This window comes from Triturus cristatus, chromosome 11, assembly GCF_964204655.1.
Source record: "Triturus cristatus chromosome 11, aTriCri1.1, whole genome shotgun sequence".
Lineage (NCBI taxonomy): Eukaryota > Metazoa > Chordata > Amphibia > Caudata > Salamandridae > Triturus > Triturus cristatus.
In genome coordinates, this window is record NC_140594.1 from 678,193,650 (window position 1) to 678,212,759 (window position 19,110).

Below are 19,110 nucleotides of genomic sequence, written 5' to 3' on the forward strand. Positions count from 1 at the left end.
ACCTCCCTCTAGGAGAGCATAGCATCACACTCAGGTCAGGGGCAGAGGCTGTCGCCTAAACAGGAACGAAGCCAAGGGCATATGCAGACATCTGATAGCCAATATTTGGGAGATGCTGTTGTCTACACTAACTGCTTCATATGGTGAAATAGGTATATATCTGTGACTTCCACACCTCTTCTATGACCCTATTTCCCCTTCTTGTCCCGTACCCCACTCCTGCAATACATCTCCAGTAATCTAACAATGCAATGGCAAGTGACCTTTTAGCTCAGTGCTCCCATTTCCCTGCACGATGAGTTCCCTCTCCAGAGACATCACTCCCTCTACAGCCAAATTCTCCTGCCAAGACTGTCCTTCCCCTTCCGAACCGCTGATCATTTAGATCAACTCACTCATAACTCTCATATATTTTCTGAATTATACACTCACTTACCTCCTTTCCTATTGGATCCATGTGTTACAGTTTCCCCAGATTCGAGCAAATAGTATAGTCTACATTTCTATTCAGCACATTGGTCTCAACTGTACTCACCATTTGTCGAATCAGATATATCCACAACCTTGTGTACAACCACAAGATTAAAGGCATTGGCCACTTAGTTCTTCCTGGTTTGATGTACTGCTTATTGTAACCAGAATTATGCTGAAACCATTAAAACAAATGTATTAAGTTGTTTTGGGAAAGCCACAAATGTGTGGATATTTGAAAACAAAAAAGAATTGATTAAACACATAAAATATATCAACTATTTCATGGAACATATATTGAAGATGTGTTGAAGCCATTTATAAGTGTGTTGATGTGAGTCATTGGGGTGGCAGGGCAAGAGATGACCCCAAATTTTAGGTTGGTAATGGAGAAGCCTTTAGAACATCTGAAGTTTTGTTTAATATTTTGACATAGTTAATTCAATAAATATAGGTTAATATAGAGATTAGAATCCTGACTTTAAAATGTTGTGTTATAATTATATGTAAGAAATTTAAAATGGTAATATAATTAAATACATTTTTAAATTCAGGCAAAGTTCACATTGTATTCCAAGCATTATGCATGCAATTGGATAGGATTTTCTAATAATTTTTAGTGGACAGAATTTGGTAAATCGTAGGTTTATGGCTATGTTTGTCAGTGCTTGATGACATGCAGGAAATAATCCAATATCACAGGACTGGTAATGCAGAAAGTCAAAAGTAAATCTACATTCAACATGTGATTGGAGGGATAGCAGGTTTGAAGAGCAAAAGTGGAACGCTATTACATCATGATGCAGTGTTATTTAAAGAGGTGTACCGTAAGTGTTTTTATACATTGGAACAGGATTGGGGCAGTCGTAGAGAATATAGGCATAATGCCTTGGGCTTTTTGGTTTATCAATTCTTCATCTAATAGCTTCCTGGCTGTGTGTGTGCCAGGAGTCACAGGAGATGACATGCTTGTCAGCTAGGCAGGAACGAATGCCTTTCAAGATACCTTTATTGGTAAAGCAGATGGTTTTGAAGACGATGCATGCCAGCAAGGGGGGGCAGTGGAGTCCCATTGAGGTAGTGGTGATGTGGCGATATTTCTTCAGGCCCTTTATAAAGCATGCTGTGGTGTGCATAATGTCCTTAAATTGGGTCAGGATGGCATGTTAGAGGTCATATAAGAGAGAATTTGTATCTAGAAAGTTTTACATAGCGCGAACATGATCACCAAGGCTATCAGAGCGCTTTACAATTTATACATCAAGAAGGGTAACAGCAAACAAAACAGAACCAACAAAGCGAAAATTGCACAGTCTTATAAAGTCCAGCATTCTCGTGACCCGGGCATCTGGGCCACAAATCAACGGCTATGACCTCAGTATCGAGTTGAGTAGCCCGAATGAGGCAGAAATGTATTCATCAGCAGCCCTTTGACTTATTTTTTGAAGAGGACAATGGAAGGGTTCATCCTGACTTCAGGGGGAAGAGAGTTCCAAATCCTCAGAGCCATACCTAAGAAGGCTCGACTGTAGGTTTTTCTTTTCTTGAATTTTTGTGGTTTGAGCAATAAGGTGCTGGCCCTTCTGAAGGCTCTCTAGCCACATGAGAACTTCAGTTTCTGAGCGAGGTACAGTGGGGTATTGAAGTGGATGGCTTTGTGTGCCATGCACAAAATTTTATACTGGATCCAAGCTTTATAAGGGAGCCAGTTCAGGGCCAGCAGGTCCGGAGAAATATGGTTGTATTTTTTAGTGCCAGTTATGAGCCTAGCAGCAGAATTGAAGGCAACCCTAACAGGAGCCATCTTCACTCTGGGCAAGCCGCAAAGCGTTGCACTACCATAGCCCAGCTTAGAGATCACTTGCAACCTTTAGGTCATGAGCAGGGAGATAAGGTTTGAGTTTCCTTAGGATGCTGAGTTGGAAGTTCGCTCCTTTCGTGCTTCTCCATGTTCAAACTTTTGTCTAACCTAATACCCAGAGAAGTTGCCGAATCAATGAGGTGAGGTCTACAGTTGAGAGCAGTAAGCTGATTCACCCATTGTTCCATGACAGGAGATTGCTTGTGGGGTGCGATTAGGAGGAATTACGTTTTGAGGGCATTTAGCTTCAAGTGGTTATGTGTCAGCCAGCTTTGTGTTTCCAGAAGGACTGAGTTGAGGGACTGAATATCCTTGGGAGAGGCGATCTGCAGGTATAGTTGGGTATCATCCGCATCCATGTGATAGTGAATGCTGGATAATTTCTGAATTTCTGTCAGAGGCTCCATGAACAGGTTAAAGAGATTGGGTGAAAGCGCTGAACCCTGAGGAACCCCCAGAGTGACCGGCGCAGGATGGGACAGGGATTGGTTCACCTTGTAGCTTTGGGATCTGTTATGAAGGAATGAAGAGAACCAGTTTAGTACAGTCCCAGACAGCCCCATCCTGTGTTCCAGGAGGTCCATTAGTTTATCGTGTTTGACAGTATCGAATGCAGACAAAAGGTCAAGAAGGATCAGTAGGCACGACTCATTATGGTCCAACATTCTTAATGCATCATCGACAATGTGCGTTAACACAGATTCTGTACTGTGGCCCGGGCGGAAACCAGATTGGCATTGGTCCAGTAGTTGGAAATGGTCGATGTGGTTACAGAGTTGGGCGTGCACACATTTCTCCAGGAGCTTTGCTAAAGTGGGGATATTAGGGATTGGGCAAAATTTATGCAGGTCCATGGGATCAGCAGATGGTTTCTTTAAAATCGAAGTAACTTGACCCGGTTTTAGGCAATCCAGAATAGCACCTTGCCAAAGTGATGCAATGACGACCGTAGTCCAAAGTGTTAGTAAGGAGGTTCTAACTTCCAGGAAAAGGTTCGATGGCAGGGGGTCATTGTAGTGATTAAAAGGTTTCAGAGTCAACAGCATTTTGCATATAGTGCATTCATCCAAGGTTTGGAAAAGATTCCAGGATGCGTTGTTTTTGGGGTGGTAGGGCTGCGCAGGGTCAGTGATGTCCAACCATGGGGGAAGGCGGGTGTTCAATGGGCTGATCGACAGGTGGTCAAGGGCAGAGCGTAATTCAGTTTCAATCTTAGTAGTCTTATCTGTGAAGAAATCAGCGAATTCTTTGCAGTTCAGCATTGTCCCTTGACCAAGTGACGGGAGATTAGGATGACTGTTAGCTTGGGACTTGATGAGTTTGAACAGTTTTTTGGGGACTTTTTTTGCTTGCTCTAATTGATTTCTGAAAATGGTGGCCTTCGAGTATCTGATGCATTTATTGTAGATGCTTCTTACGGATCTCAGATGGTAGAGATGTTCAAGGGAGGGATAGGAACGCCACAGCCTTTCCGCAAGTCTTACATTTCTTCTTTCGGTATTAAGTCTGTCATTGAACCATGGTTTGGAGAGTGTAGAGGACATTCTTTTAAGCTGTAGTGGTGAAACCTAGTCCAGTACATTAAGCATTGAGCAGTTATAGTGGGTTGTAAGGTCGTAGACATCTGACATGTTCAAGGGAGAGGGCAAGATGTTATCGCAGAGAGCAGTCAGATCTTGCAAGTTGATGTTCCGTAGACATCTTTTCAACTGTTTTGGGTTCTCAGGCTGGACTCTACTAGCTCTTACCGACTCCAGGATGAGGAAGATGATGCAATAGTGGTCTGTCCAATCACACAGGAGGATCAAATCCAGAAGGATGGAGTCGGGTTTACCAATTACAAGATCTAAGTTAGCTCCTTTGATATGAGATGGGCTGTAGCAGATTTGGATTAGGTTGAGGTCTAATAGAAAGGATTTAAGGCTATTGACAACCGCATCATTCACATCGTTCCAATGAAGGTTCAAAGCTCCCATGAAGATCTGAGTGCCATGGAAATCTGCAATGGCCGAGATAATGTCCATGATGTGTTCTGTAAAGGGAAGGTTGTCGCGAGGGGGGTGGTAAAACATGTGCAGTTTGCATGAATGAATGTTGCTACCAGTCACTTCAATGCATAGGTATTCACAAGATGGCAGGATGTTGGATTGTAGTACTTTCACTGTTAGATTGCTACAATGTAAACCAGCTATGCCTCCACCTTGTCCACTTGCTTGGTCCAGCCTTATGATATCGTAATTGGGAGACACTAAAATGTCCAGGATGGGGGTTGTTGAGTCATTTAGCTAGGTTTCAGTCAGCATTAAAAGGTCAAGGTCCTGAGCAAGGATGAGGTGGGCAATGTTCGCAGCATGTTTAACTGCCGATCTACAGTTTAGGAGCACGCATTTGAGTCTTATGTTGGTGTCAGTTGGTGCAGGTAGTGTGGTGGTGACTCTTGTGAGGTTGCTCTCGTTTAATGTTCTGGTGTTTAACCTAGGTTCCCTGAAGGGATCCGTGGGGATGGATTCAATTTGTTGCAAGTTTGTCATGGTGGAGGGATGAGCCAGATCATATGAAAGTATGAGAGAATGAGTATCCCTATCAGACAGGGAGGCTATACATCTGTAGGGGCGAGAAGGGTCATAAGGGTGAGGAGCGGAGACCCAACTAGGGGGGGAATAGAGCCAGGTACACTCGTTAGCTGGGAGCGAGTAGAGATGGTGATTGTTCGTAGTGGGGCAGCTTAGTCTGGAGTTAGCTGACAGTTCCTCTGTGATATGTAGTAGGCTATGAACCTCTGCCTTAAGTTGTTGGAGGCAGAGTGCAATCTTGTTAAGTCTGCCTTCCAGTGAAGTGTGGGAGTGGATTTGCCACCATCCAGAAGTACATGTTCCAGGGCTTCAGTGGCTGTCATGAAGACATTCTGCATGGAATGGTTTCATTTTCTTTTTAGAGAGTAGGTACTAGGTCATTTTGAATTTATTGGTGGTGTTCCTCAAGGGTGAGGTTTGTGTCTGGAGAAAATACAAATGTCCTGGCATTGGCTGAAAGTTAGAGAATGCATCTGTTGAGGTTTACTTTATTGAACCAGGTTTGGACTACTTCATGCATGTTTTCTTGATAAATAGCAGGAAGTCTTTCTGGTGGGATCTGCATGCCACACAGAGTGATGTCCTGGGAGTTATTTTTTACTTCCATTTCCTATTTGGTCTGTGGATGGATCATTGATCGTCTGTGAGGACTTTGGAGAACCAAGGTACTGTGGAGGCCAGCATGCACTTTAGTTGGAGTGTGAGAGTTCACAGAATTGTCCAGAGATATGTTGAAGCTAATTATAAGTGTGTTGATGTGAGACATTGGGGTGGCAGGGCAAGAGATGACTTCAAATTTTAGGTTGCTGATGGAAAAGCCTTTGGGACATCTGAAGTTTTGTTGTTCTCTTTTCAGTTGACCTTGTTGTATTTGTAGGATGCTGAGCCAGGTAAGGGGGATGGCAATGTGGTCGCTCCAGTCCAGGGATACAGGTTTGCTTTTGGATTGTTGGTGATGTTTTAAAGGTGAGGTCAAAGATGTTTCCTTGTGAGTGGGTTGGTAAGTTGACATGCTGTACAATGTGGAATATGCTGCAGGAGGTGTCTCTTGTTTTTTCATGCTTGAGTTGTCTGTGCGCTGGAAATAATAAATGACGGTGATGTGGGCATGTAGCATTGACAAGGAGGTAAGGAGTGTTGAAAATCCACTTATTATTTTGTTCTGGAATCCTGTAGACAAGGTGGAAGAAACAGACTGTGTCCGGATGTGGCATGTGTGGAGCTTCATGGAGTTGAGTGCTGTTTGCTTGCCTTTGGTGCAGCACCAAGAGGGCTTATGGGTGACAGTAATGCCTCCTTCCTTCTTAACCTCATGGTTTGCATGCTGCATTTGGTAACTGGTGGGGAAACGTACATGAAGCAGGTGAAAATATGAGGGATGGGCCATATTTCTGTGATGAAGAGTGTTAGACCTGTCAGCCCTTTGGGTGGTCCCTCCTCATCATTATTTATTTTGTCCCACTTTTGCCTCAAACCCTGTTAGAATTTTTCCTTTTTGGGAACCACCAGACTTTTTAGTGTTGATGCAGGGTCAGGGAGCCATTTTCCCTACCCCTGGAACTTCTGTCTGAGGGCCTGAGACACAAAATGGTGGCCACCCATTGTCACCTGTGACATCACTGGAACCTACTAGCACCTTCCAGAACATTCTAGAACCCTGTGACAGTGTGAGGCAGGTTTGGAATGTTGGGAAGCCAGCTCAGAGTTGACAGTTGGAGTTGGCAGTTGGCACCTGACTGGTGAAGGGAGAGCAGCAAAAACCTGAAGGAGGAAGGAGTGAGGCAGCAGGGGTGGAAACTTGTGCCTGGAGTGGGGTCCATAAACCCACCCTTGATACTAGTCCCTACTGACTGAGCCCAGCCTGGAGCCCTGTGTGGGATAAAGTCAAGAAGAACCAACACAAGGACCTGAACAGCCGGAACAGGCCTTGGAAGTGAAGCACAGCAAGTCCCTGACCTGTTTATTGGTTTCCCTGGAGTCCGACGTCGAGAAGCCTAGAGACCTGGGGCCAGAGGTGAAGAAGCGGCGCTGACTGGAAAGCAGACGTCGTACCCGGAGCCACCAGAGGTCGAGAGAGGGCGCCGACGGAGGTCGTGGAGAGTACCAGAGGTCGAGGAGGGAAGACACCTGAGGTCGAGTGTGCGGCGTCGACGGGGGAGTGAAGTCCGCCCTCCGGAGTCGCCGGAGACCAAGGTGAAGCGTACCGGAGGTCGGGAGTGGAGATCGCACTCCGGAGCCGCCGGGACCAAGGTGAATCGTACCGGAGGTCGGGAGTGGGGATCGTACTCCGGAGTCGCCGGAACCTGAAGAGAAGAGCACCGGAGGTCGGGAGTGGAGGTCGCACTCCGGAGACACCCGGAAGTAGGGAGATCGTGACCCTGTGACGCCGGAGACCGACATCGAGCCGAGGCCGACCGCCGACATCGATCCGGAACCGCCTCACGGCGTCATCAGGAACTGACATCGAGCCGAGGCCGACCGCCGACATCGATCCGGAACCGCCTCACGGCGTCAACAGGAACTGACATCGAGCCGAGGCCGGCTAGCGACATCGAACCGGAACCGCCTCTCTGCGTCGACACGACTCCGGCGGAGTCGGAAGTTCATAAAGAGGGCAGTAAGTGGAATAGAGGGCGCCTAAGGCCCTGTGGAGCCCTAAGAGACCATCCTAGGGGCTAGAGAGGTGTTAAGACCAGCCTGGGAGTGCCAGGGGTGGACTGAGACTGATACAGTGACCTGTGTGAGGGGTGGTGTAGGTTGGGAGAGCCAGATTCCTAGATTACACTTGACCTACCTCAGTTTTAGCCTCAGCCTTATCCAAGCTAGGTGAGACACCCTCAGGCCATCCACATAACCACAAGCTGTGATTGGGCCAAATCAACCCATAGTACCTCACAAATGTGACCTGATTTGAAAGTGTACTGATGGCTTAAATTTATTGAGAGTATTGTATTCTTTGTATTTATCCTATTTATTGTCTCACAGTATTTATTGTCTCACAGTATTTATTCCCTCGCAGTATTTATTTGCCTATGTATTTTATGCACATCTATTTATTCATTGATTATTTATGATCTGAGCTTATTTATTTGACCTACCCTTTTTACAGAAGAAGCTTTGTGTACTGTAAGTGTGTTATTATTTATTTAACCTGCAACTAAGAGAAAACAAGATAAACACAGAGATATTTTCATAAATTTTTACGGTGTAGAGTCGTTTTTGGAACGGATGAACGCATGGTTATTGTGAGGGTGTGACGTACGCTTAACACGGTGCCTTCCTTACCGCTCGAGCCAAGCTACCACAGTGTGTGTTGGGAAAAACCGGGTGACTGCTAACCTCGGTTGCCCGGGGTTTTCTAACAAAGAGTGTCTGAAGTGCCTGAAATGTGATGAGCTCTTCTGTATCATTGAGTACTTCGGAGCACATGTTAATGAGTTATGCTTGGTAGTTTGATGAATGTATTGTAGGGATGTATTGTGAGTATGTGTGTGGTTTTGATTTGGGGTGAATGTGCGGATGGGTATTGGGGATCTGTAGGCAGATGAAGAAATTATTGCATGTAGGTCCTTAATGTGAAAGCTGTGATGCAGAGATCCTGGCCCTTTGCCCTACTTGAGCCTATTAGGCCCACTCTTGAAACCCCCTTGATCCACTTTTAGCTGTTGAGGACAGGGGGGTGTGATGCCCAGAGAAGATGGCTGCAGTAGGGAGAAGGCAAAATCAAAAAGTGGTGTTACTTCTTGTGATAAAAGCTGGGCGATGTGATTACTGGATTTAACTTATTTTAATGATGAAACATTTTGGTGTCCTACTCACAGTTAACAAAATCGAGATTCATCAATATGATCAAGATACACAACTCTACTTGAAAGTCTCCCCTGCTTCAAACACTCAACAACTAAAACACTGCCTGCACATCATCCATGCCAGGTTGTGCAGTGCCTACCTAAAGCTCAACTTAACCAGGACAAAATGGCTGTTATTTGCTAAGCACAGCAAACACTCAACCGTACAAATCAGGCTCAATGACAAGAACCTTAACAGCTACAAACCACACCTCTCATTTAATGGCGAGTTACTTGAATTCACCCTGCACAATGATCTCACTCTCAAGAAACACACTGCCAAAAATTTAGAGGAAGACAAAGCATTAATTCCAGAAAGTGACTTCAGTTCAGGTCCACATACTCTTGCATCTAGATGATGATAATTTCTGCTTCATTGTCCCTCAGACTCCACATTAGAAGCATCCATATCGACATCTTACATGGAGCAGCTTGTCTCATCAAGGGCCTATAGAATTATGATCACATCACCCACATCCTGATGGAACTCTGCTGTCGCCCATTGCCGGCCTGCACCATGTTCAAAACCAGCAATATTCATTTAAAAAACCAAGACAACTAGCATCCCTGCTTATCTTGTAGATAAGCGCACCATCTCTGGTGGTTCTCTGCACACCTGCAGCCAGTAGCGGCTCATAGAGGGAGTGTTGGGGGGCAGCCGGGAGGGGCAGGGTGGGGGGTAGTAAACTACGGCATACGGCCGAACAGAGTTAAGTAACTAAAAAAATAAATAAAATGAATGTCATTGCACGCGCTGCATTATTTTTTTAATTTTTATTTTTGGAGTTTTATATAGCGCTTACAGACCCAAGGGGCATCAGCGCGCTTTACAGCTGCATACAAGTATAGAAACATAAACATTATAATATACTGCCTAGCATCTAGGGTACTGGTGGTCACATAGATCGCGGTCATTGACCAGATGCATAGAGATGATTCTTGAGGAGAAGTTCTTTTAGTTGTCTCTTGAAGTTCGTGAAGGAGGGGTTAGTCCTGATGTGGGTAGGGAGAGATTTCCAGATTTTTGGGGCATTCCCTGAGAAGGAGCGGGTGAGGGCTTTTTGTTTATGTCTTTTTGGGGGGATTAAGAGGAGCGAGTTGGTGCTTCTTAGGGTTCTTGATTGTCCTGCTTTTGTGAGTTTGGCTGCGAGGTAGTCCGGTTTGCCTGTGTGTAAGGCTTTATGGGTGAGACAGGCAGTTTTGAAAGCGCAGCATGCTTCCATGGGTAACCATTTTAGTTCCTGTAATGCAGGGGTGATGTGGTCGTATTTCTTGGTGCCTGTGACCATTCTTGCAGCTGCGTTTAGTGTGGTTCTCATGGGGGCTATGTGTGTTTTATCCGTCCCAGTTAGTGTGGCGTTTCCATAGTCAAGTCTGGAGAGAACTAAAGATTGGGTTATGATTTTTAGGTCATTGGAGGGTATGAAAGGTTTGATTTTGTTGAGGAGTTTTAGGTTGTAGAGGGCGCCTTTTGCTGTGGAGTTTATGTGGGAGCTCATGTTGAGACTTGAGTCTAGAGAGATCCCTGGAGATTTCGCTGACATTGCTGGAGTAAGTTTGCAGTTTAGAGAGTCAAGGTTGTTTATCCATTCTTGGATTTGAGGGGGTTCTTCGTGATTGGAGAAAACAAGGATTTCAGTTTTTTCTTGGTTGAGTTTGAGGTGGTTGAGTGTTAGCCAATTTTCTACTTTTGATAGTGTGGAGTTGAGTCGGTGACGTCATTGAGGGAGGATATCTCGAAGTACAGCTGGGTGTCATCAGCATAGAGGTGGTAGGCGATGTTTGCTTGTTTTAGAATGGTGGTGTGCGGTTCCATGTAAATGTTGAAGAGTGTGGGGGAGAGGACTGAGCCTTGGGGGACACCTCTTGTTGAGGAGGAGGTGTCGGACATTGAGTTTTTGATTTTTATGAATTGGGAGCGGTTATGTAGAAATTAGAAGCATTTTAGGACATTGCCATCTGCTCCGATACGCTTTTGTAGGGCGTCTAAGAGTAGCTTGTGGTCTACCGTGTCAAAAGCAGCTGATAGGTCGAGGAGGACAAGTAGGCAGCATCTGTTAGAGTCAAGGGAGTTGTGAATGTCATTGGTTATGCTCAGTATAGCGGTTTCCGTGCTGCATCCCTTACTGAACCCAGATTGGTGTGAGTCAAATAGGTTGTTCGATTCCTGGTGTTGATTCAGTTGGGCGAGAACACATTTCTCCAGGATTTTAGCTAGGAAAGGAAGTTGGTGATGGGCCTGAAGTTTTTGAGGTAATTTGGGTCAGCATCTGTTTTTTTAGAAGGGGGGTGACTTGGCCTTGTTTGAGGCAGTCGGGCATCAGTCCATTGCTTAGGGAGCTGTTGATAATCTTTGTCCACAGTGGGGGTTAGGGTGAGGTTGAGGGTCGGCATAGTGGTTGGAGGGTTTGGAGTTGGCAATCACATTGGAAATGTCCTCTTCGAAGAGAGGTTTGAAGTCCTTCCAGCACTTGGGGGAGGATGGGTGTCTAGGGTGTAGGCTTGTTTTGGAGGTTGACAGAAAAGGGGTTTCGTCTTCGGGAAGCATGTCGTGAGCTGGGGTTGGGTTAAGTATGGTTATGGGTGAGGATTTGCTGTGTTGGGGTTGAGGGTGCTGGACTAGGGAGAGCTTAATGTTGGTGATTTTGTCATTGAAGAATTTGGCACGGTTGTTACACGGAAGTTTGGAGGCAGGGGGGTTTACTTTGGTGGCCATGGAGGTCTGTTTTTGGATGATGTTTAAAAGTTCTTTGGGGCAGTTTTTGGATTTGTCTAGTGCATTCCGGAAGGAGGCTTTTTCCTTGATTATGTGTTTTTTGTAATTGCTGTGTTCTTTTGTGAGCTGGAGGAGGTTGGTTGTGGATGGGTTTCCTCTCCAGAGTCTCTCAGCAGCTCTAACTTTTCTTTTCTCGGTGTTGAGGTCTTTTTTGAACCAGGCTCTGGAGGGGATGTCTCTGACTCTTTTCAGTTTCAGGGGGGGGCTAGTTGGTCGAGAGCAGTTGTCATTGTACTGTTATACAGTGTAGTGAGCCCGACCATGTTGAGGTTGTCTGTGGAGGGTGAGAGTAGTGAAGTTATGGTTTCTTCGAGGACAGGGAGGGGGATGGCATTGCGGTTTCCGCTCCTTTGATGGGTATTTTGTGTTTTGACTGGGGGAGCTACGGTTTGATTGATGTTGAATATAATGATGTGGTGGTCTAACCAGTCAATTGGGAGGATGTTATTGATGGTTATTATTTTGTTTTTGGCTATGATATCATCAAGGTTAGAACCTTTGTTGTGGGTTTGACCCTTGCAGTGTTGGGTGAGCTCAATTGTGAGAAGGAGTTCATTTAGTGACTGTATAACAGTGTCCTTTTCGTTCTTCCAGGGTAGGTTGAAGTCACCCAGGATGATGTTGTCGGTGTTGGCTAGGGAGCAACGTGTCAGTAGGTCTGATATTTCTTCTCCGAAGGCAGGAGAATTTTCTGTGGGTGGTAGATGAGATGGCATTTTGTTACTTTATTGTTTTGGCGTGATATGATGTGTGTTTTGAGGTATTCGAAGGTAGAGAAGGAGTGGGTTTTGAATTCAACTAAGTTGATGTTGTTCTTATGGATGATGACAATGCCGCCACCGCGTTGGTCAATTCTGTCTTTTTTAATGATGGAGAAGCCAGGAGGGACTAGAAGGTCAAGGAGCGGATAGGATCTTTCATTGAGCCAGGTTTCGGGGAGGAACGCGATGTCAATGTTGTGATTCAGTATGGCATCAGGCAGCTCTATTGCGTGCTTGACTGTGGATCTGCAGTTAGTAAGCATGCCGTTTATCTTGCCGCTGTTGGAAAGGTTTTGGGGGGAGGGGGGAGGTTGGGGAATGGTTGTACGTTGGGATGGAGGTCTTGTAGACATAGGTTGGTTGTTGGCACTACCTATTCCGGAGATTACCTGTATGTTGGAGGGGGGGTTTGGGTTGTTCTGGGGTCATAGGTTTTAGCGAGAGTCGCTGCCTCCCTCAGAGACATCTCGGGATTTTCTCTTCTTGGTCTGAGAGATTGGGCGTTGCTTGGGGTGGAGCGCCAACTGGTCGTCTGGTGATTGGGCAGTTGAGGTGGCTCACTGATGCTTGTGGGGGAGGGGAGTATTGGGTGTTGGGCGGGGACGGGGGGGCTTTGGTTTAGAGAAGGATCGCGTTTATGCCCTGCGTGATTGTGTTGTTTTGGCTATGTAGAAGGGATAGGTTTTCAGTTATAGTTATGAGGTGCTTGGGGTCATTGGTAGGAGGGTGTTGAGTTGAATTTCTATCCGTGTGAGGCGTACAGTTAGTTCTGCCATTGATTCTAGGTTTGGGGTAGGGGGAAGGGTTGGGGTTGGTCTGACCGAGGGTGTAGGTTGGGACAGGAGGGTCGAGGGGTGGTAGGGTTAGGGGGAGGGGAGGGGTTGGGGGAGATTCGGCTGAGGGGGTAGGTTCGGACAGAAGGGTCGAGAGATGGTAGGGTTGGGGGAGGGGAAGGGTTGGGGGTAGATTCGGCTGAGGCTGAAGGTTGTGACATGAGGGGAGGGGGTGGTAGGATTAGGGTGTGGGCTGGGACAGGAGGGTTGAGGGGTGGTAGGGTTCGCAATGTAAATGCGATGCAGCATGCGCCATGTAATTCGTTTATTTATTTATTTTGTTGCTGAACTCTATTTGGCCGTATGCCATAGTTTACTACCCCCCACCCTGCCCCTCCCCTGCCCCACTGCCCCACCGCCCCGGAGCACTCCCTCCACGAGCCGCTACTGCCTGCAGCCAGGACACCATTAGATACCATAAAACTGCAGACTAAAAAGAATATAGAGTAGGTCTTTTCCATCTATACAGCCAGGATCTTGAACAACAAACACCCCAGTATCCATCAGGGTTGCTCTAACACTGCTCCAAATTAGGAAAAAGTTAAAGATTCAGCTACTCCAGATATACACACATGTATACAAGAGTTGATGGACATTTGAGAAACAAATGAATAAAACTAATAAAAGCAAAAGATTTCCGGGGTATGTTCATTTCTATCATTGTCAAAAGATACTTTATGATGGATTTTCAATAAATGAGTAAACATATATTTGTTTTATATTTGATTATTACAAATCATTAATATTGTTAAGAATATTATTAATCTGTAATTTATAAACAATGTCATCTTTTTTGACCAAATAAAAAAAGGAGAGTTGAAGGCACACCTCTTTAAAGAACAGTACATTACAATGCATAAGCTGTCCCCAAACCAGTTACCTCCCCTATCAAATGTTGACTGTATGCTTGTGTTTGACCCTGAACAGCGCACAGATGTCTTTTTGCTAGATTCACGCTAAGAAATACCACACACACAGATGGGTTTGTCTTGAAACTAATATGCCACTTCCTTTACAGCTGGTTTCTGGGAAATGTAGTGATGTCATTTGCCAAGGAGATAAATGCTGGGAAAAGATACTCCTGCATATTTGTGCAACGCACTTTTGATTAAAAAAGATGCGAAACAGAGTTTTTCCCCCTGATAAAACATTCATCTACAAGAGTAAACCTTGCTGGTGAACCTTGCCTGCAGCTGGAAAAGCGAAATGTTGCCAGTATTTCTTGCTCACCTTTGCACCCTTTCCACCCATTGGCAACAGGGGGTGAGGTGGAGGGTGAAACAATACTGTGGAACACCGATAGGCAAAATGGGGCAGAAATAGCTTCTCCCACACCCTTGTAAAGATGTGGGAGGGTATGGTAGGTCAAGCTTGCAGGCAGCGCACAAGTGCTGCTGTTGCTTGGTGACTTATTGTATCTAAAAAAATAATAATAATCAATTGATTGTTAGCCCACTCATTTATTACCATTCATCAGCATCATTATCACTATTCCTAACGTCCTTTTAATTCAGCAGTGTGTCCCAGGCATCAGGTCCTTATTCACTTTTGCTCTTTGTGTGGGACATGTACGAAGTGAAAATTATTTTTTTCAATCTGACTGTCCGCTACTCGTGCTGTGATTGAAGTACTATTTCTTCTATTCTTTCAAATGTTTTTATAGCGCAAACTCGACTAGATCTGACCCGAAGGAATTAGAGTGCTTTCAATGAGCCAGAGTTAGCTTACATAAGGTCACATTATTATTTTTTAGCATATGTTTTTAGAGGCAGAGTTCCAAGAGCTTTGTACTTGACAGCAATTGTGCAGGAATGTCTTCTTATGTGTGCATTTGTTTTGCTCTTCTGTCCACACCGCTCCACTTTAATCCACTTCACTTTAATCCAAACTTGTTTAATCCACTCGACTCTAAGCCACTCCAATCTGCTTTACTCCAATCCCCTTGAATTCACTCTCCTCTAATGCACTCCACTCCAAACCACTGCACCGTAATCCTCTCCAATCTAATCCACTTCACTCTAATCCACTCCACTCAATCCACTCAACTCCAATCCACTTCACTTTAATTGACTCCTCTCCACTCCACACTAATCCACTCCACTCTAATCCACTTCACTCTAATCCAGTCCACTCTAATCCATTCACTCCACTTTAATCAACTCCACTCCTCTTCAACCCATTCCACTCTACTCCACTGGACTGTAATCCACTCCACTCTAATACTCGCCACCCCACTCCCCTCTAATCCATTCAAGTATACTCCAATCCACTCCACCCCAATTAACTCTAGTCTACCTCAATCCACTCCACTCTAGTCTACTCCACTTGAATACACTCCACTAAATTCCACTCTAATCTACTGCACCCTAATCCACTCCAATCCACTCTAATTCACACCACTCTAATCCACCCCAACCCCTCTTCTCTAATCCACTCCACTATGAATCTCTCCACTCCACTCCACACCGATCCACTCTAATCTACTCCACTCTAATTCACTCTACTCCAATAAAATCCACTCTAATCCACTGCACCCTAACCCACTCCATTCCACCGTAATTCACTCCAGTCTAATACACTCCACTCTAATCCGCCCCAATCCCCTCCACTCTAATCCACTAAATGTCCATCCACTTCACACAACCCCTCTCTAATCCACTCTATTCTACATCACTTTTCTCTATGCCAGTCCACTCTATGCCACTCCATTCTTTGCCACTCTACACAACTCACTCTATGCCACTCTATGACTCTATGCCACTCCACTATATGGCATTCCACTCTACTCTACGATACTCTATACTACTCTATGCCACTCTATGCCACTCAACACCACTCCACTCCACTAAAGTCTACTCCACTCTTTGACACTCCTGTCTACTCTACGACACTCCATTCCACTAAAGTTTAGCCATGTTGAACAACTGTCACAATGGTGTAGAACATGGCTAAAAGATTTTGCCCAAGCCAGTGCTTGTTTAAATCATCACCATTCACATCCTTAAACAAGGTGAGAGGTATTAATCAGGCTCCAGTACTTTTAATGCTGCATTGTCTAAGAGCTGCACAATATTATTCCTCAAATAATTCCACACACTCTGGGATGTTTGTGAAAATGTCCATCTTTTGGCAAATGGGAGACGGGGATCTATGTTTTGACACCGTGTGGCAATATTTGCAATCATTAATTGAAACATGCTGCACAAGGGCATGCAGCATGGTATCATACAGTTTTTAGTTTATATGTCCACAGATCTGCCCAAAAATATGTCAAATCAAACAAAAGCCCTGAATGGAGACAAGCATTGCGTGTCTGCAAAATATGCTGTACTTTTGTTCAGCAGCTTTTTGAGTTAACCTGCTGACATTTCAATGTTATTTTCAAAAGTGATCGGAATTGAGACTCTAATTATAACGTTTGCTCACTTCAACATATCTGCATCAAAGATTGATGTTGAAGGCTGTTTTCTCCAGGACTGACTGGCATTAATCATTGGGGGTCCAAGATATTAAAAGCAAAAAAATGGCACTCCCTATTAAGAAAGGGGGCAACTTTAGCAACAGTGGCACAAGTGCACTATTATAACTCATACAAATATAATTCATATGATAATGTGGCATATGTAATATGCTATTTACACTTTTGTTGCCATTGATTAGTCTGAGGATTTGCCACAACTTGTAAGTGTGGGAGGCTGGAGAGGGGCATGTGCTACTTAGGCCTGGGCAAAATGTTCAATCCTGCAAGTGGAATCGAAGACATTTCAGTTATTCTGCATTATTCTTGTAATGCAGGATTACTGATAGTTTACAATTCCGCCGCTCCTCAGGTGCAGTTAAAAATTATGCGTTAGAAACCACTATATACCATTCAACACCCTGAAATACTCTGCAGTGATTAAAGACTATTGCAAAGGTACCCAGTGGTATTTGTCTGTGCTATTTTCTTAGTGCAAAATCCATCTGGATGCGAGGATGCATTTTGCGCTTAAAAAATATCGCCAAATGTCCACTCCACTCTGTTGTGAAATTCAACTAAATCTGGCAGAATTTTAAAGGAATTCTGCATGATTCCGCAGAATCAAACTCTGCAAATTCCGTTTACCCCCAGTGACAGTCCCCTCCCTCAAAATTTGTAGTAAACAACACATTAATCTTGGCGGATCAGCAAAATTTTCTTTTGAAAAATTATAATCAAATGTTTGTAATCAGAGCAAAAGAGAAGGGTGCTGAATCCAAGTAGTCTGATAAACTTATTACAAATGCCGCAGGCAGTATGATTTTTACTATTAAAGATTATAAAAAATTAGAATGCAGTAAATTCTCAAGTTAGGTAGACGGTACCAGTGCACCAGTGTGTAATTTAGCCATCGATTACATTTGATCCTTTCTTACATGTATGAATGTATGTTCATTATTACCCTTGTTCAAAGGGTCATATATTTGTTTTATTTATTTAAGATGCCCTTTCTTAGGCACTTTTGGAAAACTTAGTTATCAGTCGTAATCTAGTTTGGACATATTTCCCTGAGTAATTATTACAAATCAACAACTCCTAGCTAAAAAAAAACTAAAATGGATTCAATATATTATCTTTGGTACTCCTCACAATCCTCGATCTGTTAATCAGCCAGGCTTCGTTTTCAATAAACTATGATAGGTCAAAGGGCAGTTATTCTTAAAAATGTGTTCAGCCACTGTGGAGCTCCCTGCAGTCACCTCCATGTGATCCTTGTTCATGTAATTCCAGAAATGCAGGCCATAAGACATATTAAACACATTATCCGCATTCTCCCATTTTTCATAGTATCTTCTCCACTGAGGATATGGAATGGGAAAGAAACGCTTTGGTTGCAGGTAGGAAAAGTTTTGGCACATTCCATCTCCTATTCTTGCAAAGTCTGGCATGTTGCACAGTTTCGCCGCCATGCGTGTGAAGAGCAGCGGCCCCTGCTGTCCCCAGCTATTCCCATCATAGTTTTGAACGTAGTCCTTCATACAGTCCCAGAGGAAGGGATGATTTTGGCGAAAGCCAAGCACCGCACTGCTGCACACTGAAAAGGATTCTGCCACCAAGAAGTCTTCTATTTGGATTGGCTTTAAGGAGATGACGTCTGTGTCCATGTAGATACCACCGTACTTCCAGAGCAATGCCTCCCGGCAAGCGTCAGATACATGATGAATCCAGTACCTCTGCCGGCTTGGGTCTATCTGCCAAAAAAGAGACAAAGTTAACATGTCAGTGATTGATTCCAGTGCATTAGACGAGAACTTTGATTGGTCAGCATAGCATTCGAAGCATAATTTTCTGCCAAAAGCAAAAACATAGAACTTATGTTTCAGAGATTATACGTTGAATCTGGTTCCAACAGATTCTATTGGGGTTGCTATCTATTTAACAGAGCTACCATATCTGGATCCAGTCGCCAGAACTGTTGTGTCATCACCATGAAGAACAGGAAAAATCACTGCTCAAACCATTGGGTTGGAAAGGAAAAGGTGCTTTAGTGGGCGATTCTTTACTATCCTACTGCTTAGGCACATCCCTTAATGCAGTGGCTGAGACCTGGACTGGGGTCAGAGCAAGGACCGGGATGAATGCGGTCAGATTGGAAGATGATAAAAAGTTGTTGGTCCATGTAGTGGAACAGAATTTGGTGCCTAAACGTGGTGGTGGTGGATTGGAATGCCTAGTGAGAACGAGAGATTGGTCAAGGGCATGAGAAGGATATGGGGATAAACTGCAAACACGCAATGCGTCTCATAAAATAACTATGTGAGATGTTAATATACTCAAACATTTTATACAATTATATGCAATATAATGTCCGGCATGGCAAACAGAATTTTAAAACATATCACCGGGATTCTCACAATACTGGAATCACCAAATATGTCCCGGCCTATCATTAAGCAACAGAATGAAAATCTACCACAAAGGAACATAAGCAAACTCACATTTCATTACCAAATTTTGTTGGGTTGTG

At 44.4% G+C, this 19,110-nt stretch overlaps 1 protein-coding gene across 8 annotated transcripts in view; it reads right to left on the bottom strand.

Annotated features, from left to right (window-relative positions):
• Positions 1–14,566: 14,566 nt before the first annotated feature.
• LOC146785317 (alpha-1,4-N-acetylglucosaminyltransferase-like) overlaps positions 14,567–19,110 on the bottom strand; it is a 409,953-nt gene continuing 405,409 nt past the window's right edge. For 4 of the 8 annotated variants that reach the window (XM_085634304.1, XM_085634302.1, XM_085634303.1 and 1 more), the window contains one exon: positions 16,152–18,334. In XM_085634304.1, coding sequence (XP_085490430.1) covers positions 17,750–18,334 — 585 coding nt within the window. In that variant the 3' untranslated portion in view covers positions 16,152–17,749. Of the gene's footprint in view, positions 18,335–19,110 lie in introns of all 8 variants that reach the window. The other 4 variants (XM_085634306.1, XM_085634308.1, XM_085634307.1 and 1 more) reach the window with 2 other exon arrangements.